This window comes from Micropterus salmoides, unplaced genomic scaffold (genome assembly GCF_014851395.1).
Source record: "Micropterus salmoides isolate LMB-PRFRI ecotype aquatic unplaced genomic scaffold, ASM1485139v1 Ms_hic_scaffold_11, whole genome shotgun sequence".
In the NCBI taxonomy this organism is placed as follows: domain Eukaryota; kingdom Metazoa; phylum Chordata; class Actinopteri; order Centrarchiformes; family Centrarchidae; genus Micropterus; species Micropterus salmoides.
The window spans coordinates 33,742,262-33,768,221 of record NW_024040152.1 but is presented as its reverse complement, the minus strand read 5'-3'; the positions used below and the strand labels follow the sequence as shown (position 1 = coordinate 33,768,221).

Below are 25,960 nucleotides of genomic sequence, written 5' to 3'. Positions count from 1 at the left end.
TTAAGAATCAAATGAAAGGACTGATGTGATGAATAATCATCCTAAGATGCACCTGGTATGGTGGTTTTGGTATCCATTTATTTGTCTTAATGACTTTTGCTACAATCTTATTATTTAAACATGTACACAACAAAGAGATATCCGATTTAGGACCCTGATTGATCACATTGGTCCCATTTGGAGATAGAGGCCACATATTTATACAACTTATTTTTATTGGAACATCAAGAATTGTGGGAAACGTTAAAGCTATGAATATGTATATTAGTGAGTCAAAAGGATGCACCTTCACAGGTGTTTCCAGTCATTCTGGCTGATTAGAACTCTGCTCACTTTGAGCATGGTTGCTACACTGGCTTTATGTGATAAAGGTGTAATTTTCCCACTCTAACAGGTGCAAAGAAATCTAACAGGAGAGTCAGAGAGATGTCAGTCAAACACAGACTGTATATGCCAACACAATCCTGAGAGGTCTAATCAGCCAGAGTTATTAAAATCAGCTATGTGAGTTTACTATGGGTGTGCATGGACCCTGGCACCTATTTCTAGGAAAAAATAGTGATAAAATAACATATCCAAAATAAATCAGTAATATCTCCTCAACCATCAGGCCTAGATGCATCATTCTGGTCTCCTTTGAAAGGTCATAAGCTGAGGAATATGAATCCATTGTAGATTAACATATTTATTTTACCATTACAGACTACATGGATATGAAATACAGGAAAACATTATATTTTCATCCTCGCCTGGTAAAAAAAGCTTTATTTGATGTAATAAACCATCAAATCCATCCTAAGGTAGATTATAATGCACCTGAATATCTTCTAATACACCTTGAATACAACTGTAACTGTAAATTTGATGAAAAGAAATTGATATACAACAGTTATTACATAATCTTTCAAAAATATAGCAGTCGAATGTCCATGTTTTGGCCATATTTACTCTTTATATGTTCACTTTTATTGGTAGTTATCTTCAAAACATTATTTCTCTCCACACAACCACGTTCCAAATAACAAAACATTGAAATATTGATAAAAACAGTCAATATATATGACCAAAAGCAATCCCATGCTTTACAGGCCCACAGCTTGAGAACAGAACATCCTACAGGGCTGTGGTGGGCTCATTTTGTTCTTCTTGATGAGACGATTTCAGGATAAAGATCGCCTCCGCCAAATCACACTCTTCTTCTCCACTTATATCTGATGACACAAACGAAACTTCAGACTGCAGCTGATCTAAACAAGATGGCGGCCCGCCAGACGGTCTTTGTTGACACAAAGCGCCGCTGTTTTTGGACGGAAAACAGCTAGAACAGCGAAAATCGATTACGTCCCCCTGCGCCGGGTCAGTCCGTTCCCATGAATGCCCCTGGGTAATTGGACATGCTTCTGCCAAATTGTGTGATCTAAATGGACTCGGGCCCAATTTGTTGCCCACCTTGGCCCAATCAATAGTCCATGGATGTGTCCACCGTGGAGCTGGTGAAGCCCTTGCCCTTGTGTGGCACCATCAAAGGAAAGGGGCTTGACCAACCTGTATGTCTGCATGTACACTATACATTATATGGTGGCTGAACTTAATGCAGAGGCAATAAGACATGCCTCTAACTAATTCTTAAGTTGACACACCCTTGCCCAATGGGGTTATCTAATTAAAAGCTCAGATTCCATCCCATTATTAAAATGGCCCACATGGGCATTTTTTCTGGCTATACATTTTTAGTCTCCTATAATAGCTTTCTACTATAGAATACTTTAAGTGCTGTAATTTTCACTCTGTTCTTGTCATGTTTCATTCATGTACTCAACATTCAATAAAGAGGCAGATGAGGTGAAAGTTGGGAATACTTTATTTTCTTTAAACTTGTGCATCAACTTCAAAGGGTAAACTGTGTGCACTCCATTTTGTTTTCACAACAAGTTCAAAATTAGTTAAGTGGTCTTTATATATTTTTAAATACATCTTTTTCCTTTTTAAAACCATTTACACACGATTGCTCAGCACTGGATTCTAGCATTCTATCAGTAACTGGGGGTGTAGAATGATAAGCATCATCAGCAGTATTCCTCTCTTCTTGTGCCTTGATTCCACCGGGCACGGCTATTTGACGTCACATCTGCTGCATGTTTTTGTTGCATCCTCTGCATTTCTTTGTCCCACCAAGGAGCGTTTAGGAAGCAGAGCTTTTTACCTGCAATTTGTTGATTTGGTAATATTCCTTGATTTCTGTGCTGTCCTGATCCTACTGTTGATGTCTTCTACAGTGGGTAAGTAGGCTGCATAGTGATATGGTTTCTTTTTTTTCATCATGTTTATTGTTGATATACTACAGGGAGTCTGAGTGTTTTATTTTGAAAAGCGACTGGATGCTCTAAGCCGTGTCTGACTTCCTGCCCAGTTCGATCTGCTATGTGCAGCTTGACACGGATTCCGTCAATAATGGATATATCGTGTATTCTCCACGGAGCAGAGTGGAGGGCTGCTTCTGAAACCCACAGCATCACATCTGGTGGAATCACAAGCACAATCAGCTCTGGCGTCCACATCTCAGCTGGAATGCGACGTAGTCGTGCCAGGAGGAATCAAGCAGTTGTGCGTGTACACTATTTGCTCTAACCAGTATTATCATTACTCTTCTTTCATGTGAAGTAAAAATATCTTTCTTTGAATATGATTCCTTTACATGATAAAAATATATATTTTTTACTTCTTCTCCAAAACATTATGTCACTGATGCTATCAGAAAGCTCTATATTAATAGTATTAATTGGTTTGAATCTGCTCCATGGAGGATGGGTGTACCCTGCACTCTTGGGTGTGTTTGTGTGTATGTGTCTAGGAAACCCTTCTGAACTACCAGCCTGGAGTACCACCCCTCTGCCATGGATGACACTCTCATGGTGTGTTTCGTGTTGATAAAAATCATTACAAAACTTTGATTCTCTTCGTACAAAAACACTTTTTCATAGAAATTGCATTTGCACAAGTAAATGTGGGGCTTTGCTCCAAATAAAAAAAAAAAATAAAAGCCACAAGAGTACAAAATGAAGTTGGAGAATTGACACTGAGCAAATGGAAAGAAACTGTGTACCCATAAAGAGTGGAAGTGAGGTGTATTTATGGCAGTAGTGAAAATCCAGTCTATAGAGATATAAATAAGTTTCATAAATAAAACAATAAATACTTTTAATAAATAGAGTTTGTGTGTTGTGTGATTGCTGTGAATTTAGACTTGGTGAGCCTTGCTCACACCATTCCAAGGTTCCTCTTTACTGATATTAAGGGTGTGTGACTACTTGCTAATACATGGGCATCAACAGCTCAATATTTTGGCCCGACTCCTGCATTCTCTGCTTGTATTTCACCATATATTCTGCCTCTAAAAATTACTTCCCCCTACATTAAAGACTAATAGTGTTAGTACTCTGAAACACAAATAAATGATATCACTTATTGCCCGATGGATGATATATAGTATATCCATTTTTGACGTTGATCAATATCATATGTGACTTAACAATGGCTCTCTGTACATTTCTGGAGCAGCCGAGCTCGCCGTTGTCTTTGGGGCTTTGGGTTTAATTTAGCCAAGAGCCTGTGCAGTCATTCTATTCACAACATCTGAAAATAAACAATCCTTTACAAACTTTTCTCCCCATTCGACAAGTTAGCATCTATACATGTTTTTTTGCTCACCGTCTCTACAATGCTCTTGGTGCTGCTTAACAAGCCTCCTTTGAGACCCCGTTTTTTACAGGGACCATCTCTGTCCCAGCTTAAATTTATTTACTGACTCTTGCTCTTCGACTCCTGGGTTTTAAAAATCCTTGCACTTGTAGTTTGCCTTTTTGCCAAGGTGATAAGAGTAATGAGGTAACTCGCTGAAATTTCACCCAAGTTATTTCCACAGGAAATATTGTTGAATCTCTTCCCCAGCTATTTATAAAGAAACAAGAATGACATTTTGTCAATATACTTCCAAACACCTCTGCTCTACCTTAGAAATAACCCAAATGTCAACTATTACAACCCACTGCCCATCCTTACCATTTACCCCCACCTCTTCCCCAGTGTCTCTGCACACCTCCTCACTGCAGGAGAGATGGTGATTCCCATTTTAGGCCATGGTCTCTTTCCCTGGCAGTCTGCGGTCGTTAAAGGTGTGCATGTTGATGACCTCCTCCGTTTTTACCATGACGGGTGGCTGGGGCTTGTGTTTGAGCCGGCGCTGGCACTTGAGGGATACCCGCAGCTCATCCACCATGGCGCTGCAGAAGGACCTCTGCAGAGGAAAATAGAATAAGTTTCAGACCGCTTCCCCTTTCCAAATGTTACAGGCAAGAGAACAAGCCTCTTCTCCCCGTGGGCAGCCTCGTATTGTAGCCTCCCAATGGGAAGAAGTAGGATGGGCGGAGGTGCAGGTCCTTATGCTGTGTAGTAGAGTGTAAAGTGTAAAGGCAGGGAATTACTCAACATAGTGTCAGAATACATCAGGTGAATTTTTAATTGTCTCTGCTCATGCAGGGCTTTTTATGCACACTGTGTATGATGCATTGCAAGATATTCTCTGTTTCAAAGATCCACTCTTGTATACTCTCAAACTGCAGTATGTTATCTATCTGTTGTGCCTAGTAAATTTAATTGTTAATGTCATATTTTGTGTTATTTACATAAATTGGTGTATACACTTCCTTTCCTTGAGTTCTACATTAGTTGGCATTTGCCAATGTTTCCCACAATGCCTTTCCACAACACATTCTCATTCCTAACAGATCAAATAAGGCTGGACAGTGGTCCTACATGACGCTGTAGGTACCACACTAGCATCAGTTTTGCATGTAATGTAAGCAAAAAGAAATACATCCAGTTAGACTTTCAAAATAAAGCTGGCTGAGAAACATTTCTTCACCAGACGCCAAAACTACTTGGTTTGGTTTAGGAAAAGATCATAGTTTCTGTTTAAATAACTACATTTTACGCACTAAAAGTGTTAGTTACATAACTTCAGTTATGCAAGTTAAGTTCCATACTTAGGGTAAAAATAATGTTGACTATTGGTTTCACACAAGAAATGAACAGTGGTCCAGTGTTTGACCCATCCAACTAGCTCGACATACTCTCTATGCAGACTTTTCTCGCCCTTTAAACTACGTCACCTGACTTCAGTGACACATCAAAACATAGATGGACATGTCCAGAGATTACGCAAGAGGGGTACTTACAGCGTCTGGTAATTTAAAGCATATGGCCACTGACCAGGTGGCCGTATTTGACGCGTTGGGAATAAGACAGACTGCTTTCCACAGTCTAAGAGAAGGGGGTGATGTTTTAACACCTTATCTCCAGACAGTTGGTAGAGTTCTGCAAAACCCCAGATTAGATTCACTGACGTTTTAGCCATGCTAGATGACAATGTCAGCCTGACTTGGTCCAGACAAAAATACTTCAATAACTGTGGGATGAATTACCACAAATATGTCAATGTCTCCTCTACAAAGTCCCAGATGGTTCAGGGCTCGTCTGAGCTCATCTGAGCCCTGAACCACCCCTTAGTTATGCTGCTATATTCTAAATTCTGCTCGAGGTTTCTGCTAAAAGTTAAAGTTTTTCCCTGCAACTGTTGCACTTGCTCTTGGTGGGAATTGTTGGGTCTCTGTAAATGCTGTTACAAAGAATATGATCTAGACCTATATGCATATAGTGATTACACTTTAGTTTGGCTAAGGTTAGGAAAACATTGTGGTCATAGAAACTATAAGTGAAACACTATGATCCTGGTTACAGTTACAAAAAAGCAAACAATGATGCCGGTCGTGCGATTGGACACTGACTGGACTCTCGAGACACATAAAGGCACACTACCTCAACTCACCAAGTTTTGAGGTGCAGATTGTCAGTGTCACTGTAATTCCTGATGGCACTGGGCTGTTCTTCTTATACAGATAGCAATAGATAAACACATAATGGTGGTGTTGTAGCATTACAGTCCTTCTTCCAAGGCAAAGCAGTACAGACTGTACATATAAAAGTGACTGAAAAGGTCCAGTAAATGGGCCCTCTGTAAATCTGATTTACTTGTGTCAAGGCATGCTGTGCTCTCTCTCCATCTCCCACATAAACACATACATGGCCTGCAGCATGCGGTGCACTTTTGATGTTTTGACGTTGCGTACGACAAACATTTCTCATACCATTTTCAGGAGAGGTGGTTTTTATTATGAAACAGGATATATTTATACTACAGCAACATTAATTTTTTTTTTTTAATTTTAAGTTATTTTAAGTAATGGTGAGTTTTTTAAGGTTCAAAATTAAATTAGCTTATTATGCTTTCCCCCTCTTATGGGCGGCCCTGAGCGCAATATCACATCACAATTTGCCTGGGGCTTTGAGAGACGTACCTTTCCGGTAACACAAAGTCTTGTGGCTGCACTGCATTTTACCAAAGCCTTTGGTTTGTGTCATCCTCCCGTAGATTGTAATTCCTTTTTGTTCCGCAATTTAGATTGTCCAATTCCTTGTTGCTACTAAACTAACTCCCACTTTTGGACAGCAGAGGGTGTAGACAGAAAGCAAAGGAGTAGTGTGGATATCAACCATTTGGAGTTACTGGAACACAGACCTGATCCCCCCCCTGGGTTCCTACCAACCAACACTGCCAGCTGTAGTGACCAAGCTGACCAACCCAGATTCTCGATACTCAGTTCAGGCTGATTAGGTACAACATTGTATTTTTATCAGAAACTACTATGAGGATCAATGGGTACACACCTGGCAGCCGACAACATTCCTCTTTATTTATTTATTAAATTTTATTCTTTATTTTTGTGACTGTATCACCATCATCCACAGGAAAAAATAAAATTACACTACCATACAAAGTAAAGCTGTTTTCTGTTTTTAGACCATGCCAGTGTTTTTATGCTTTGGATTGTGTAGTTTTAATTATTTTTGGTACGATATCAAAAGCAACTGTCAAGAGACTTGAGGCTTTTTTAAAAAGGAGTTTTAAAAGGTTTGGCATGATAATGCTGTTCAAAGTACAGGTGGGTCGATTTGAAATAACTGGAAATTAACAGCGAATGAATATTCTACAATGCACACCATGCATTATCTTTCCATGTTTATGCAAGAATGAACTTCAAGTCAAACTTGACAGTCAAACTGTCATAGTCCCTAAAGGTTATCAGAACAATGTAAATATGAAAATGTACTCGTCAAACAATAATGTTGTTTTGATAAGAACAAAAGCAGATATGATTTTACTTAATTACCAAATTTGGGATGCTCCAAGTGTCTGTAAGTGAATTTATTGCTTTACTGAATTTAGTGGAAACCTTAAGGAAAGAAAAGACCTGAAAAAATCTCAACAAAGCCGACAAATTAAAAGACAAAATATGCTGGACATATATTGGAGTGTTTTCTGGTCTGACTCCACATCGGCAGCAGACTTCATTTTTCTGTGCTCACTATGTAATTACTGGTTACAGTAATAACCAGGTGGTTAGGATAATGGATTGATCTTTGGTCATGCTTTTAAAAAAATAAACACTGTTTTCAAACAGGAAAAGAACAGTGGTATATAGTGTCCAAGTCAGATGTTTTGTTGAACCATCCATTCCTCCCTTTTTGGACTTCTGGACGCTCTATAATAACCTGGATTCCTCCTTTTCTCCTGCCACTACGACCACGGCCACTAGAGGGCTATGTCACTTCAATGTAAACATGTCATCCTGGGACATTTGCTGTGTTCTTCTTGGGAGCAATGTCTCAGAAATCTTCAGGCAAAAATGCAAATATCCTACCATCAGTAAAATGATACACAGGTTAATGTTTGCAATGCTAAACTTGTTGTTTTTGGATTAAAGTAAATGTAGCTGGTTGGTCAACTGGTTGGTAAATACTAATCAGGCTCTTGCATCAACTGTATTACATTTTAATGGTGAGCACATTGAGGAACGATAAGCTAATAAAGTATATATCTTCTTCTAATTATGCAGTGGGGATGAGATGTGTGTGTTCCAGCTCCACATTGTAACTTAACTTGATCAGACAGCTGGATTTCTACAGATTTTGATTTAAATATTGCCTAGTGCAGCTTTATCCACAGACTGTGATTATCAAACTGTAGCTGAACATCTGGACACCGTAACACTTTTACTGTATAGAGCCCGACTGGATGTGAATTATATGAATGTGTAATAAATGCAAAGACTTCTGCATAATTGAATGATTAAATTTATCCACATACTGTGCGACCCATTAAAGTGAAACTGATAATCAAAAAGAATGCTATCGCTGTGATGTGCAGACAGCAAAGTCTAACGTCTTTCCACAAAACATACAGTAGAAACATGAGAATGAGACACATCTTCCAAAGGTTTTAGTCGTGAGGAATTCAAGATTAAATATGTAGACAATAGAACAGTCTGCTGAACAGTCTCTGGCAACCCTGTTCCCTAAACAGGATGTCTATACAGGCCCGGACTGGCCAGCTGGTTAAATCACAGTGACAACAAAACTTGAACCAGATGAGGAGAAAAGGTGGCGCTGGGACTGGGCGCATTAAAAGGAGAAAAACTACCTTTCTGAACGGTACAAATGAAATTACTGTACTGTGTATCATTCAAATACACTATACAGTACTGTGTATAAAATTTAGCTTATTGTAGTTCAAATTATAATTAGGCTGTAGCCTAAAACAGTTTTGTGCCGTTCACAAATAAAGTAACGTCAGTAGTGCAAATAGGCCAATAAGTCAGAGCTTGGCACTGGTTTCAGTGCATTTGTAAATTTTTAACAGCCTGAAAATAAACTGTAGGGTATCAATGCCCAAATGGTAGCAGAGTTTAAAAACTAACATTCAGATTTCTTTCCATTTGATATATGAAAAGACCCACAATGGGCCCTGTAAGCAGACTACTTGATGACTATAAGCTAATTATTTAAACAATATTTGTTTAGGGATTGATTCTGTTCCAAGCTTTTTATCACTGTAAATGGTTTCCTCTGTATCATTAAGCTGCTGATGATCCAGACCATTTCCTCTGACCATCGACTAGCCAACAAACACACATTAAAACAAATGCAATTTTTGATACAGTTGAGGAAAAATCCATCTTAAGAGACTTTAAATTCTTTAAATTCATTTTCTGCTGGGAAATCACTCAATCTTGATTGTAAATACAATACATTGTCGAAAAAAATGCATTTTTGCTGCATGGAGCACACATACCACTGTAGTAAGAAAGAACAGTGTGCTTTGTGGTTGAGTGATTCACATAAACACAAACTCAGAAACACAAGACACTAGCTAAATCTCAGTTATACAGGACTGTGCGGAACAAAATGGATGCACACACAAACCCGACAAGCATCCCCACATGTGCATGAACACAATCTCAGTGAGCATGCTGAGTTTTACAGGCCCATAGAACATCATCACTTATTGATGCTCATTGTATCTCGCTGAAAGTCAAATTAAACTGCAGCTTCTTCACATTCTCGTCTCTTTTCTCATCAGCCACTTTGACATCTGCAAATACTGTGTAAAACAACAACAGCAGCTGGGAATGGGACAGACCTGCTCAAGGGAAAGCTATTGTTTGTGCTCCCTGCTAAAAGGAGGTAACTGTGATGAACAAAGAGTTAAGCTAAGCAATCATCATTATATCCTTATCCTTATTATATTTACATGCAAGTGAGAAGGACTGTGGAGAGTGAAGAGCATGGATCAAGCAATGGCAGATCTGCTACTGAAAATTGACACATTTAGGTAATGTCAAATAATATTGATTCAGTGGAGATATTATAGCATTTTAACATCAGAAAATCTATACAATAAAGCCAGGGTAGTAATGTGTTTCAGAAGAATTTTCTCAACAAACATTTCTGACATTCATTTGTTGATGTTAAAATGCAACATTTAGCTCCTTTACTCTTTTGTAATAATGTTTATCATATCAGCCCAGTGTTTGTACAGGCCTATACTGTATAGTACAAATACTGCTATATGTTAAACCTGCAGCACATGAAACATCTACAGATATATCTCTTTTCACATGTATTTCTCACAGTATACTTGCTGATTGTCTAAGCCACTCTGAAACAGGCTTTTCATAACTATTGATTTTTCTTCTTTCTTCCTCTAAAATTAAATGGCATGGCAGTGTTTTCACAAGTAACAGCCATTTAGCTCCAGGCTTTGGGAAACACTGGGCCCACTCTGCTCACACTCAGGAGACACACTGTCATCATAGCTGCCTGCTGGTGGCATGTTGGATTGATGGCGGCTACTTAGGGTCACTGGATTACATAGTTTTATGACGTGCAACAATCAGCTGCAGCTGTACCACCTCATGGCACTGTGGGATAGCTCAGAGGAAGGGCTTGTCCACTTTGAGGAGACTGGAAAGGTCGTAAATCTAACTGAGAGCAGCCATTGAAAAAAAGAAGGGTGCATTTAGTCCATGCTATTATTTACAGAGGCCTGATTGTACAAATGAATAATGGTAATAAAACTGTATATCATGAAGACATTTCCACGGGGGTATTATTGATTTAATCTCATTCTGTATAGATTTTATAGCTGCAGTAATCCAAAAGTAATCAGATGAAGATGATTTATGGCAGACAGGTTTAGCAGGTAAATATTAATCTGGAATAGAGTTGTTCCTTTTCTATTCTTTATTTGTCTCTACATTCAACATATAAAGGTACCTCACCTGTGAGAGTGAACTAATAGGCTCCGTTTAGCTTGAATAGAGCAGGAACAGATGTGACGTTGTGATGCAGATGGGATGGGGCACGGCTGCGCTGTAATCCTCAGTTTACTTGGCATCTCTGGCCCTCTGTGGGCAGTAAATGATTAGCTGCTTTGAGGGTTTGCCTAATCTGTGAGCTCCTCTGTGCTGTCATCCACATTAGGTGCAGTGCTGTGCAGTGGGGTGGTGATGGTGCAATGGATAAGATACATGCCTTTGGTGTGAGAAACCTGGGTTCAATTCGCCACTGTGACCCATCTACCAATGTGTCCCTGAGCAAGACCTTAACCCCTCGTTGCTCCACAGGTGTGTGACCTCTGACATGTATAGCAATTGTAAGTCGCTTTGGATAAAAGCGTCACTTATATATATATATAATATAACCCGTGGTTATATTTTTGTCATACTGCACATTGCTGCAGCTCCTCTTTTCAGCCTGTGTTGAAGGCTTCGTTTTAGCTATGGAGTGATACATCTTGTCTCTAAATGATCTTTGTTGGGAGCTGCACATTCTCAGTTCCTAGTTAAGGACTACTAGCCAATCAGAAGCAGAGAAGGGCGGGTCGGCGAGAAGCCGGTAAACAGCTCGGGTTCAGCCGTACGTGTTGCCGACCAGCTTGGCAACACGGACTGGAGCGAGAGTTTCAGAGTGGTGAGTTATTAATCTGTATCCATAAAGTTTTAACTGAGCTCTGTCTCTACATCACAGGAACAACTTTATGTCCACTGACTGCCTGGAGGGTAGCTAGTGTTTGGAAGGGGGAGGAGAGCTGTGTGCTGCAGCTCGCTGTTTCTGAGGGCGTGTCGGAGTCGCCGCTTGGCGAGCGTTATATGAGGCGCGTTTAGCTTTTATCGAAGCTACTGTTTCACGAAGCGGCTGGACTACAAACGAGCTGTTTTCAGTTCAGAGCAGAGTTTTCTGTGGGAGATGGGAACTCCCTTTGAGCTGGACTTTGGGCCTTTTCACTTTGCAAACCTGTTACATGCACAAAAAGATATATAACTCAATAAAGGAGAGGGAAGACGCCAAAAAGCATATTATGACCTCTTTAACACATTGGCCTTATCATTTACTTCATCTAGGTATTGTTATATTTCTCATGTGTTGGACTGGCCAATGCAGCACTTTGCCGGATGACCCTGTGCTTTTTTCACTGGAGCCCCCATCACATGAGGGCCCTGTATACTTTCCCCCCAGTCCTACACCCCTGCCTCTGCCTTACTTACATCCAATTCCAGTGTCCAGTCCCCAGTGCAGGAAGTGGTCTGTCCTTGATGTAATGAAGTGGATAGTAAGGGTGTGGAGGTCAGGGTGGTAGATGGGCATGTAACATGACTTTGATGTAGAAGACCAGATTTTGGGTCCTGTCACAGACCTCTAAATAACTTTCCTTTTCCTTTCCTTTTTATGAACTGTGATGTTTACTTAATACTAACCATACTGTATCTGCCTTGTGCAGATGTTAAATGTAGCATCGGTTAAAAGAAGTACTGTCATTGAACGTAGCCCAGGTTTTTGCAGAAATACCCAATATTCACATTCTTGCAATGGCAATATCTGGCAATAGATACACAGATAGTCAAGAGCAAAGAAATTTCTGCATTCCTCCTATGAAGAAGCCTTTGGAATGCCCCAATGGTCTGTTATGGCATATGTCAGATGGGTGCTTGTATGAGACACATCTACAGATTCAAGGTTATTTTTACTCTACCCATTGAGATTTAGCTCAGCCACTAAATCCATTTCTGCCTCCAAAGCAGCTCTTGTAATTGAGCCCAACCACCTGAATCATCTTAAGCACAGACATCTCTGTGTACATGTGTGTGCATCCATATGCATGCAGGTGTGTATGTGTGTGTGTGCTGGGTTGATGAGATGGATTCCTCACACACAGCTGGTGGTCCCTGCACCCCGAGAGCCAGGTTAGTCTGCAGCAGCTTCAGCAGCAGGCAGGAAGAGAGGAAAAAGCAGTAGGAGGAAGAGGAGAGGGAGGAGAAGGAGCGGGAGAAGGAAGCGGAGGAGGAGCTGGGGGAGGGAGGGACAGGAGAGGAAAGAAAGAAGCAGGAAGAGGAGCGGGAGGAAGGGGACAACCATGGTAATCATGGATATCTGACAGACTAGCATGGAGATGACAAAGAAAAGCTCTATTGAAAGTCTTTGAGGCATGTGGTTCAGTGGAAAAATATGGAGTTTAAAATCACTTCTCTGAAAGATTTAACTTATGTTAAATTAGCAAGAATAATTTTCTGGAACATATTTCAACACAAACTGACATGTTCTTTGGGTGAAAAAAATTAACACATTGTCTCTCCTTTACTTTGACTGTGCTCATCCTTTAAGCAGGAATTAAGACAGCAGAGTTAAAACTTTAAAAGCAACATCAGACACTTACAGTACACTAGATTATAAACACATAGAAAAAGTCTGAAATTTTTGAAAAATCCTCGTTTGCCCTCTTACCAATAGCCTGCTGAGAAGATTGATATAGATTACATACATAGAGGTCTAGGGTGTGTTTACAGTAGCAAGAGGAAACTGCTGGTTTAGCTTAGTAGAAATTATAGCAAGTCCAATGTTGTTGTCTATACAAAAATAACAAATTAGACATTATGGTTGTAAAAGCAGTTCATTTTGGGGAACCCAGTAACCCAAGACGATTCAGCGTATAGCCCCATTTGGATATGATCAACCAGTAGAAATAGTGGGGCATAGCCAAAACGACATTATAACTTTCATTTTGCAATTGTTATTGTGTCACCATATATAGTTTTGACATTTTTTTAGGTGAGAAATATTTAAATTTTTAATACATGGTCAGTATAACAATTAATTTTATAATGCCTCCTTGAAAACTTTCAGTAATGGCCTGTACTGGTACCAGGTGAAGAGTGATCATGTCAAGGGCTGGCTTGTAAGGTGGTGTCCATGGTCAATGCCATTGAGAAAAGTGTTATTTTAGCAAGTTCTTTGGTTATGATGTCTCTAAAATCTTGTCTTAGTCTAAATCAATTGTTTGTTGCAAGCCACACTGGTTTGGCTCACAGTTTTTCTTTGTTGGGCATATACATAAAGCCTATAGTCCTGTAATATTGATTTAGTTTTATTGTGGCAACTAAGTGTCACCTGAGTGTCTGACTTGATTGCAAAGTGAGCTTGATGAAGGAAACAGTCCGTCTGTTAGGTGAGTATGAATTCCCGAGTTCATGTTTGTACTCCCAAGAACACAAGATCAAACTTAACATACACTATATTGACAAAGGTTTGTTTTGAGAAAGAATTTTCCTGCGAGGACAATAAAGTCTAAGTAACTAACTGACTAACAAAGGTAAATTATCAGAATAAGAATCAGAATCAGTTTTATTGCCAGGAACATTTTCACATACGAGAAATTTGCCTTGGTATAAATTGGTGCTTACAGTACACTTGAACATAAATAGAAATATATAAAAATTTATGAGATCAAAAATTGTACAAGTATACAAAAATTACAATAGTACTATAATACAATTCTGACAAGTATGTGCAAAAGTTCACAACATAAAGCACAGTTGAGCGTTGTTGTAGAGTGTGGGGTTAGGAGTTTGTGTGTGTGTGTGTGTTTGGGGGGGGGGGTATGAGAGTCAGTGACAGTGGGGACCCGGGCCTTGATGAAGAAGCCCACTGCAATCGGAGAGAAACTGTTCTTGTGGTGAGAGGTTTTGGTCCTGATGGGCTGCAGCCTCCTGCCAGAGGGGAGAGTCTGAAACCGTTTGTGTCCAGGGTGGGAGGAGTCAGCTGCAATCTTCCTGCTCTACTCAGAGTCCTGGAGGTGTACAAGTCCGGATGTGATGAAAGGTGACAACTAATCACCTTCTCTGCAGAGCGAATGATGCGCTGCAGCCTGCCCTTGTCCCTGGCAGTGGCAGCAGCGTACTAGATGGTGATGGAGGAGGTGAGGATGGACTCAATGATGGCGGTGTAGAAGTGCACCATCATTGTCTTTGGAAGTACATCCTCTGCTGGGTCTTCTTGGTGAGGGAGGTGATGTTCATCTCCCAATTGAGGTCCTGAGAGATGATGGTGCCCAGGAAGCGGAAGGAGTCCACAGTGGTGACTGGGGAGTCACACAGGATGATGGGGGAGGGTGGGGCTGTGCACTTTCTAAAGTTCACGACCATCTCCACTGTCTTCAGAGCGTTGAGCTGCAGACTGTTCTGGCTGCACCAGGTCACCAGATCTCCCATCTGTAGGCGGACTCAGCCCCACCAGAGATGAGCCCAATGAGGGTGGTGTCATCCGCAAACTTCAGGAACTTGACGGACTGGTGACTGGAGGTGCAGCTGTTGGTGTACAGGGAGAAGAGCAGAGGGGAAAGAATGCAGTCTTGAGGGGAACCGGTGCTGATGATCCTGAAGTCAGAGAGATGTTTTCCCAGCTTAACATGCTGCTTCCTGTCAGACAGGAAGTCTGTGATCCACCTGCAGGTGGAGTCTGGCACACTCAGCTGAGAGAGCTTGTCCTGCAGCAGGGCCAGGATGATGGTGTTGAAAGCAGAGCTGAAATCCACAGGATCCTGGCGTAGGTTGCTGGGGAGTTCAGGTGCTGGAGAATGACGTGAAGGGCCATGTTTACTGCATCATCTACAGACCTGTTGGCTCTGTAGACAAATTGCAGGGGGTTTTAGGTGGGAAAACACAAAGCACCCCCACGTACTTCATAACCACAGATGTCAGGGCGACGGGTCTTTCGTCGTTTAGTCCTGGGGTCCTTGCTTTTTGGGGGACAGGGATGATGGTGAAGCTGGTACATGGCATGTCTCCAGTGAGGTGTTAAAAATGTCTGAAAACCGGAGACAGCTGATCAGCACAGTGCTTCAGGGTGGATGGGGAGACAGAGTCCGGCCCAGCTGCTTTGTGAGGTTTCTGCCTCCTGAACAGTCTGTTGATGTCCCTCTCCAGGATGGTAAGAGAAGGGGAGAAGGTGGGGGATGGTGGACGATCAGTGGTGTGATGGGGATGGTGTCCGGTCTGTCCCATTTTCTTTCAAAGCGACAGTAAAACTGGTTCAACTCGCTGGCAAGGCATGAGTCGTTCGTGGAGTGGGGGGCTTTAGGTTTGTAGCTGCAGTCCTGAAAACATCCCAGTCAGTGCAGTCCAAACAGTCCTCTACAGCTTCACTGGTCCACTGCTTAGATGTCCTCACTACAGGTTTAACAATTTTTTGTTTCTTTCTGTATGCAGCAATCAGGAGGACCATGACATGGTCAGAGTGTCCCAGTGGAGCTCGGGGGACGGCGTGACCTGCTTACTGTGGTGTAGAAGTGATCCAAAATGTTCTCTTCTCTGGTTGGAAACTTTATGAACTGTCTGTGGGGAGTTCATGGCTGAGGTTTCCTTTGTTAAAGTCATCAATAACAATAACTAAGGACTCCGGGAATGTCTGTTCTACCCACAGTATCTGGTCGGCCAGCGTGCGCTGTGCGTTGTGCACGTCGGCTTGCGGTGGAATGTAATCACCGAGCAGAAAGTAGCTAGCAAACTAGCAGGGAGAGTAAAATAGTTTACAGTGCATCAGTAAATATTCCGGGTCATGAGAACAGTGCTGCTGAATTACTGTCACGTCGGTACACCAGCCATTGTTAATGTTGCCGGAGAGTTCTGTCACTGTGTGCTCTGTAGATCTGGAAGCAGCCAGCGGCAGCATGGAGTCCGGTATTGATCCACACAGCCACGTCTCCGTGAAGCACAGAACAGAAGATGAATAAAAGTCTTTTCCCCACCAGTAGCTGAAGTTTGTCTAATTTATTGCACAGTGTGCGCACATTGGAAAGAAATATTCCCGGTAGCGGCGTGCGGTGTACTGGACCCCCACCCTCCCCACCCCCTCACTGGTGTTGTTCCCCTGATGTTAATGAGCTCCTCTCTGGTTAAAGGATTCCGGGTATCACAGCAGAAAGCTAAGTTAGCAAACATAAACAAAACAAACGGAGTGCACCAAAATACCACGGCTGCCCTGAGAGGCGCAATCTTGCCAAGTGATATTTAAGTGATGTAAAGATACCATCTAAGCACCATGTTTGAGTTTTACGGAATATCCATGTCTATTTAAGACCAGCCTCCTCTAATTTAGCTAGTTACCGAGGAACATGGTTATTACCCACTTACACTTCTCAGACCATTCTCATCTCAATACCGACGCTTTCAGAAAAAGTGGCAAAGCGTAGTTATTTGACGGGGAGATGCTCCCAGATGCGTCTGTATGCAACACTCTGGGGCGTCTCACACAGACCGGAAGTGCTAACTAGCTAGCTATGTTCGTGTTAAATGTGTTGACAACCCCCTGAAGCCCCCTACCCTACTTTACGCATGTCGACCGGCTACCCTACAGTTGTAAAGGTAGGGTTAGCCTCCTTTGTATTGCTGTGACGTAGCAAACGTTGGCATTTCATACAGACGCTGAAGGGTACCTTCAGCGTAAAATAATTACGCTTTGTCACGCTGTCTGAAAGCGTTGGTAATGACGCACTGAGATGAAAACGCCCAAATAGTGCTTAAGACAGCTTTGGAGTTGTTGGAAGGATTGGATTTTTTTGATGGGAGAAACAGCCACCAGAGCTACCTCTGTAGTGGGTGCACAGAAACGAAACTGATCTATTTTTATCTGCCTATGGATCTGAATGCAAACTAGCATGTTTCCCAAACATTTTAAAATGTAGCAGTGACGATGGAATGCACTTAAGACAAAGACAATGAAAAGAAGTCACATTCTTGGTAGATGAATAAAAATGACAAGCCTACAGATGTCTATAGTTTGTAAAGTTAACAAATATTTATTAGTACTTTTCCTCAAAATTTTAACAAGTGTATATTTTCTTGTGTTATAACAATCTGTTTAATGCAGTAATCTCAAAAACACATATGGCATTAACATGTCTATTTAACCTTTGAAAATACCATTAACAGTTCCTCTATTCTATATGAGTGTGAATGGCTCATCCCATTATATAAAATGACTAGCTGCTATTTTTGCTCCTTTCTAATGTTACAGAACAGAAGTAATTATAAAATGCAAATTGCAGGGTATGCACTGCCAAGCATGTGAAACACAACAAAGAGATGCTTAGCACCACATTTTTCAACTTGACACTTTCAGCATCCTGGTGAGAAAACAACCCCATATTGTAAAAGTAGTTGGTATTCAATTATATGAGAAGCCTGGAGCAATGAAACAAAATATGTGGCTCATTTTCACAGATTAGCCTGACACTAATTAGCACTGGACTGTACCTTGCACAAGCTACACAGTGGATCATCATTTGTTTAAATCAAAATTTGGACCAAATAAATCAAGCTATTGTTCGGGATAGTATTGGCCTCTTTTTTTTAATATCAGCCAGTCTGAGCCATTATTTTTGAGGTTCTTTCCTGATCATCACTGTAGAAAAAAAGTCTACAAAAGTCGGAAGGCAGGTTTTCCTTTTTTTTTGCATATTATGTTTTTATGATTTAATTGTTTTATGTTACATTTCTAAATGTATTCCTTATTTGAAGTCAAAAACATATCCCAGAGTTTCTCCTTCTGTCAAATAAGTGTGTGGTGTACTGTATCTTTAAGGAACAATTTTCAGCCTCGTTTCTATGACATATAGAGTCTTTCATGTCCACAATACTTGCTAATGTATTTATTTTATCATTGTACCTTGCTGTTGAACCTGGGTTGCTCACGCAATGAAAAACAAATGTATAACTGATAATGTTGACTCACTTCGCAAATTATCACCACACAGCTGATGTGATACCGGCATATGCTGTAAAAGTAATCAAGTGAACCCCCTCACACTGTGAGTTTCAGCCAGTTTGTGAACGGTAACGTAATTGTTAGAGTTTTGCAATATAAACATCTAAAAACTGAAGTGCAAACTTGCTCTGTTTGGGACTGTGAGCTGCACTTTATTAGAGGTGCTGAAGTTAACGTGTGGATTTGTGGTGAAATTTCTGCCTGCTTACAAGTGTTTCAGTTATTTTCGGTTTCTACCTCTGTGTCTCATCCAGCGGGGATGATAATACTTGAGAAAAGTTGATCTACAGGAGAAACATATCTGAAAGCAACACAGAATGCCTGAGAGCTGCACGGCATTGTCACCTGCCACCTAAATTTTGTATTTCCACCACAAATTGATGCAGAAAAGGCAGAAATTGGTGTAAAAAAGTTCCGGAGAATGCAGGAAATTATGTGCTTAATGCTCAAAATATAATTTGGCATTGAAGATTTCTTATAAATAGTGTTAAAACATTTTTCTTGTCTAGATCTTGTGATCCCAATATCGTGTAAAGGTGCTTTCAGACCAAAAGCGAAGTGAGTGTTGGGGGCGGTGCGTTTATATACAGTACAAAGTCAATGCAAAGACGCAGGCAGCCACAATTTCCTGTCGGCCGGGCAGAGGGGGCACTACCTGCGACACGAAGGCCTTCGTGAGATGAAAATTTTCAACTTGAGCGAGAAAGTTGCATGACGCTGAGTCGCGATAGATCAGCGTTGAGATTATCAGGACGTCACCGATGGCTTCAGACAGTTGTGTGGAGAGTACGGCCGACGGAAAGCTAATAAGCTGCGGGGAAAAGCCAAGGACAGAGCCGGGAGCAGCACTGCAGCTTTTGGACAAATAAACACCCGTAGTCGGTCTGGATTCTGCTCTGACAACTGCACCGCTGGAGGAGCTCAGAGTGAACTGCTTATATTAAATTAACTTTTTACTTTAGTTTTTGGTATTACAATGTTGATTTATCTTCAATTGAGCTTCTCAGCAGCTAGATTCCGTGCACATCCAGTTCCACTGTTTCCACATTTATATAAAAACCGGACAAAACTGGACATTGCTTGAAGAAAAGAAAGCAAGGAAGTTGAACTACCTGGCGAGTTCAGAAAATCTGTGTCTGTAACTTTATTCCAGCTGTCGTTGTACTTTACTGTGACCAAGTTAGCATAGCATAGCCCTGATCGATCCAAACTCCATTCAGAAAACAAACATTTAAGAAGTTGTCCTGCTGACAGACCTGACAAAGCATGAATTCATATGTTAAACAAATCTGCATCATGTTGTCGTTATTTCGGCATCAGTTTGATCCGTTTATTGCAATTAAATCACAGCAAAATGTTTACTTTGGGTTCACAGCTGTAGTAATCGCGAGTTGTTTATTCGCATTATCTTGTTGTGTGTGAACACTTGGCAGTAATCCAGCAATAAAACCCCCGCGAGGAAAGCGTTGCAAGGATTAAATTTGAGTTTGGTCTGAATGCTCAGTAAGTGTCTCTCGTCATACCCATAATGCTCCTATTCACTGGGCACCAATTGGAATAGCCAAACTATAGCCCGCAGTGCCTAGGGTCAGAGTGCAGAAATCTGCAGGTTTGGTTATGGACACCATCAAAGTGAAAGTGTGGACTACATAGACCAAATATCACCACAGCTCACCAGTGAGATATTGGTCCTTCCAAATGGATTTGTTGATGATAAGACACAAGATATCATTAATATCAGCACTATCCTTTAACTGTAGACTCACACTAAAATGTAGCTGTTTTATTCCCATAACCTTAAACTTTTTTAATTTAATCAAACAAACTCAAATGTCTGTTTTAATAGGATGTCAAATCTGTGCTGTTGTACATATTCTAAATTGTGGTGAAAATATTTAATCATGAATCATAAATGTTGCCAATAGCAGAATTTATTACACAGAAATCTGTGTTTCACTAACTTGAAACTCAATAGTAAACCTTTCCGTTTATCAGCTTTTTTTTTATAGCATCTGGTCAGCTACGCATTATTTTGTTATTTTTGAATGTTATTTTTCGATAGCTTTCCTGCATAGAGGCAAATGACTGCACTAGCAGATACAGCTAAATATTTTTTTCCTCCCCGGATATGTTTGCTTGTTCATGGTCACTTGTTGTATAGTCTGTGGTTGTAATACAATGCTGTCCAGGAAGCAGTATGACTGCAAGTCATGGATGCATTTTAGCACATAAACATTAAGAACCCCAGTTCTTAATTCTGACAATTTAGTGTCAGAATGTTTGCTGGGAAGCTCTAGTCAAACAACACAGTCTTGTGTTGTGTTACTTCACTGATCTAGACTAGTGAAGATTGGTTACAGTACAAGCAGGATGGCAGTTTGCAGAGTGGAAATGGACAGCAGAAGTGGGGAGGCCTGTGTTAGTGGATGTGGCTGTTGAAGACGTGGGCCATGCAGCTGAGCAAACTTTTGTGTATGCAACTGTGTATGTGTGCCAGCACTCCCAGTTTTTTAAACTGTCTCAATGTCCCCATTCCCTTGGGAGTGTCAGGATAACAGTTCAGTAGTTTTTGGAAGTTTTTGGGCATATTAGATTACAATAGAAAATTGGTTCTTGAGTTTTTCTTGAGGTCATTTGAGATGGTGGTTAAAGTCTAGCTTGGGTCCATGGTGACAGCAGAATTCCTCACGTTTCTTATCTCGTTGTCGCCATTGGGCCTAAGTGAATAAATGCAAAGAAACCAACCCTTATCTTACTGCATATTATATAGTACTGTCATTATAGTGTGAGATTCCGCAAATTGGCAAAAATATTCCTTTAAATGAGGTGTTAGAAATTATAAAAATAAATATTTAGCAAATATTTAGTTTCATTTTGTTAGCACTTAAAGATGTATTTGTCTATGCCATGATCCTGCCTCTCGTGGCATATGTGATTTTGGTCAGAAATTCTGCTATCATTGATTTAAACAGCAAAGCAGAGATGAATGTCAGAGGCATCTCTTACCTTTTCAAGTTGTGCATTCTGTTTGGATTTATAGAGGAACTCTCCCACAGCCACGAACACAGACAGGACGAGTCCAGCAGCCAGGACAATGAAGATCCCTCCGATGTTCTGCACCCCGAGGGCGCTGGCCTCCTTACTCTCCTCCTCTGGGCAGCCGTTTCCTCTCCACCATTTCTCCTTCATCATGTGCAGCTTTCCTTCCTCCTGAAGCTGCAGGATGGCAATCGTGATCTTATCTCTGTACGGAGAGCCTGAAGGACCAAAAGACAGTGTGAGGTCAGTGTGAGCAACCAGCATGGCTGAATCAGTGTCTTTATCTTATCAAAGAGTGAAGGAAACAGATCGACACTTTTATTGAATATTGACTTTGTCTTATTTACTTAAACCTCAGATTTCCAAACTTCCCACTCGACCGAGCAGGTATAATTATGAAAAAAAGTCAGTGTGGTGTGGAGAAATGGCAGAACTGGCAAAGACAGTTTGACATGTTAACTTTGAAGTACCCGTGTTTAAAACAAACAGGTACTAAATATATTTTGAGTAAAATACTACAATCAAAATTTTAAGAATCTGTTTTCCTTTCTTTTATAAACTACTAATGAACTATTTTCTCCCAGCATGCCCTTTCTCCCTCCTGTGTGCACCATGCAGCGAGCGTGCAGCAGGAGGGTGATGACTAGATGGATGATGGATCGCTGCACAGTAAATAGCTCTGGGTGATGAAAATATCCACAACTTGTTGAGTATTCTGTAATTCAGGGAATGGGAAGACTTGGTTTGTAGATAGTAACTGAACATGTGTGGAATGACTCCGCTGAGGGTTTTTGTTGTGATCTAGAGACACTCATTGTTGCCTTTTAGGTGTAGATGAGGTTAATCCAGGCTAACATGTTGTTATCAGGTTATAATGGTTTTATTAATTCTCACCCTACTAATTTGGTCCTTCAAACAAACAAACAGATCTCTGAAATTTCAGGTTTAAGGTTTACATTCATTTAAATTATTTATTAAAATAAATGATGAGACTGCCTCAAATTTAACTAAAGTGGTTTATTTTAATCCAACTGTTTGTTCAACAATTTAAAACCATGATTCCAGTTAATTTTACGTTTAAATAAATTCTTCTCCAAAATATCTTCTCTAAACAATGATTAATTAGGTGCCAAGACCAAATTATGAGTTATGTTTGAGGAATCACTGACTAAACCATGATGACCTTATTCTAGCGTGGTTTGATTGAACCGATTTAGTCTTTTTCTTTGGTAGCATGGTTTAGAAAACATTTCCTTAAAGAACAGAAACTCTCTGAGCCAAACTATTAAATGATCTGGTGGGCTGAATGGTGATTAACAGCTTAACCCTGCGTCCCTGTACACCAGACAGTTACAGCGTATAACCAGCTCCATTTTAAATGATGACTCCCAACCTTTGCACAGTGAATATCGGCTTCTTCCTTCTGGATGGAGGTTTATAGTCCCTAAGTGCAGAACAAAGCACTATAAAAACAGCTTTGCAAGTTACACAGATGATACAGAAGCAATGTTTATTTACTTATTTTAGCGATGATTGGAACCTTGAGTACTTCTCTTATGTTTATCTACTGTTTTTTGTCTACTGTCTGTGTAGTTTAAAATATTGAGAGGATGACTCGTCCACTGTCAAACCTACATCCTTACCTACGGGTATAAATAAAGTAACCTGAACCTATACATTTTTTTTATTATAATGATTAGATCATGATTATGTCTTGTAACATATTTTTTGTTAAAAGGGGGAAACTGCTTTAAGAAACGCTCTACAATTTAATTTCTACAACAAATCTATTTTGTTGTGTTGTGCATGTGTGTATTTCAAAACCCCATTATATTTCAATGAGCATTCAGCACATTCCAGTCTACATTTCAGTATATTTCATTGTACATGTTGAACACTGTAAATGCTAATGTCTAGCATTACCCTTTAATTGTCCACACAGAACCAAAAACACTAAACTAATGAACCTAAAATACATCTACGGGACTCATATTTCCACTCATTCTGCTTGTATAGTGGTTTAATTAAGAGTGGTTGTCATTGTTAATCTGTGGTAATGTTTTTACTGTAAGCTGTTACGTTTTAATAAGTTAACGTCTGCTAATGTGAGACGTCTGCAGACAGCTCAATGAATCCCCCCCCGTCAGTTTTTTCTTCTCCTCCCTTATTCCACTCAGGTAAAGCACTCAGCACTGTCCCCTGTAGTCACATGATCAATAAGGATGTTAAAGCAGCACTGCGGCCTCACAGCAAGAAGGTCGCGGGTTCAAACCCCGGTCATCCCGGCCTTTCTGTGTGGAGTTTGCATGTTCTCCCCGTGTCTGTGTGGGTTTCCTCCGGGTGCTCCGGTTTCCCCCACCATCAAAAACATGTTAGGTTCTCAAGTTAGTGCCATTGACCAGACACTAATAAAAGGTCTGGAGTTGCTCCCTTGTCAGATGGGTTAAATGCAGAGAATGAATTTTGCAACATGTGTATGTGACAATAAAGTATCATCTTAAACCCTTAGAATGAAATCTCCCACAGGGGGAAGTCGTGTTCAGATTAGCTAGCTGCTGGAATAATGATATATGTTATTAGTAGTTAGGCTGCAGAGCTGATTTAGCAGCACTGTTATGTAGTGGACCCAAAAGATCCCAAACAGTGACACTGATCAGCCTTTGTGGCAGTGTGGCTCTTTAACATCTCTTCTGTCCTTCATCCTTACCCAGGGCCTTCTGGTATCTGACTCCTTTTTTCAGAGTAAGCCAGCCACCATGTTTCAAAAGCATCCATCACCATGGTGATGGCGAATGTGAATCGTGTTCTTGTTATTCTTTGCCATCTACACTAGATACCTTCCCTTCAGCTCCGGTGTTGAACAACAAGCCAACGTGTGTCAGATAAATCACCCTCTACAACAAAGAAACAGGCAGCCTTGAAACTGGGCCAGCTCTGCCTGATCAAAACAAATGGAAAGACCTCAGCTGTGATATCATGGGCTAGCTAAACATGAACACTGTGTCATACAGTCAGACCCTGTGCTACACTGTGCCAGCCACGATTTTGGCAAGTGTTGCAACCCACATTCACATGAGCATGAAACGGGTGAACAATCTGATGCCTTCTGATCTGTTGAGTTGAAAATGTGCCAACAGGGTTTCATTGGTAAGTGTTTTTTATTAGTTATAAAGTTTAGTGCAAAGCATCAGATCTTCCAGAGATCCAGATGGCATTGGGAGGCCGGCCTCAGGTGTGATACTTCTAGGCTCTGTAACACCACCTAAGGTCACCTAGGTCACCACCTAGTCACCTAAGGCATAGGGCTGGACAATAAAACAATAACAATAATTATCGCGCTATGATTTTTTTCAAATATAACAAATGTTCAATAAATATTTAATAAATGTTTGATTTTATTCCCCATAATCATACACAAATTAGGACTTTTTTTTTATTGATTTTTTTTTTTGTTGAGGAAAAAGGACTGAAAAAAGCTTTTATTTAATTTTACTCGTGCATATTTGTTTACAAAGATTTTATCATCATTGCTTTGAATGTTCTACCTCCAATTTGTGAAGTGATCCACAATTAACCATAAGGTTTCTTCAACTTTCACTCAGGAGCAAAAATCAGCCTTTAAACTCGAAAGAAAGAACGATTTGATTCTTACGTGATAATTATCGCTATCAAAAGAAATTAAACTTTTTATCGAGAGAACATTTTTGGCCCTAAGGATGGCAGTGTCACATGATCAGCTTTGGTTTAGAACAAGAAACCACAACAGCTAGTTGTGCTTATCCAATAAATCAATGCCCTTCTCTCTCCTTTTCTTATGCTAAAACTCAGATATATGTCTTCGTCACAGCCAGACACCACTACTACAATAACATTCTTTATGCTACATCATCATCCAAAGTCCTTAGAAACTTTTAATTAAACTCAACAGATTCAATTCAAAGTTCTACTCTTCACTCCCATAATCAGACCCCTCGTACCGCACGGGCCTCCTCCACACTCCTGTCATGTACATAAAATATTACTTCTGACATTAGCTTTGGGAGTAATCTTAGTCTGTGTCTTTATCTTTTAAATACCATGTCCAATCAATCTCTAGAGAAAATGTAGAATAATCATTGTGATGACTTACAATGTAAAGAAATGTATTTTGTCATCTTGGAATGTAAAAGCTCCTCCAACAAGGTTTTAAGTTATTCCTCAATCACGTATCACAATTCCTGCTATGAGAAGAATTTAGTTAAAAAAACAAATAAAACAGGGGCTATATTTGTGAAGATTGGACACACTTTTTCTTTTATATATAACATTTTCAGATGATTTGTATCCAGTCATGAAGGAGAATTGTCATACAGGTTTTATTCCAGAGTAA

At 40.4% G+C, this 25,960-nt stretch overlaps 1 protein-coding gene across 4 annotated transcripts in view; it reads right to left on the bottom strand.

The window, feature by feature from the left end:
* Window positions 1-1,843: 1,843 nt before the first annotated feature.
* Window positions 1,844-25,960, bottom strand: part of grik2 (glutamate receptor, ionotropic, kainate 2) — a 296,366-nt gene continuing 272,249 nt past the window's right edge. For 2 of the 4 annotated variants that reach the window (XM_038712327.1, XM_038712325.1), the window contains 2 exons: window positions 21,559-21,809; window positions 1,844-4,294 (listed from right to left, as the gene is read on the bottom strand). In XM_038712327.1, coding sequence (XP_038568255.1) covers window positions 4,130-4,294; window positions 21,559-21,809 — 416 coding nt within the window. In that variant the 3' untranslated portion in view covers window positions 1,844-4,129. Of the gene's footprint in view, window positions 4,295-19,799; window positions 21,270-21,558; window positions 21,810-25,960 lie in introns of those variants that run through there. The other 2 variants (XM_038712330.1, XM_038712328.1) reach the window with 1 other exon arrangement.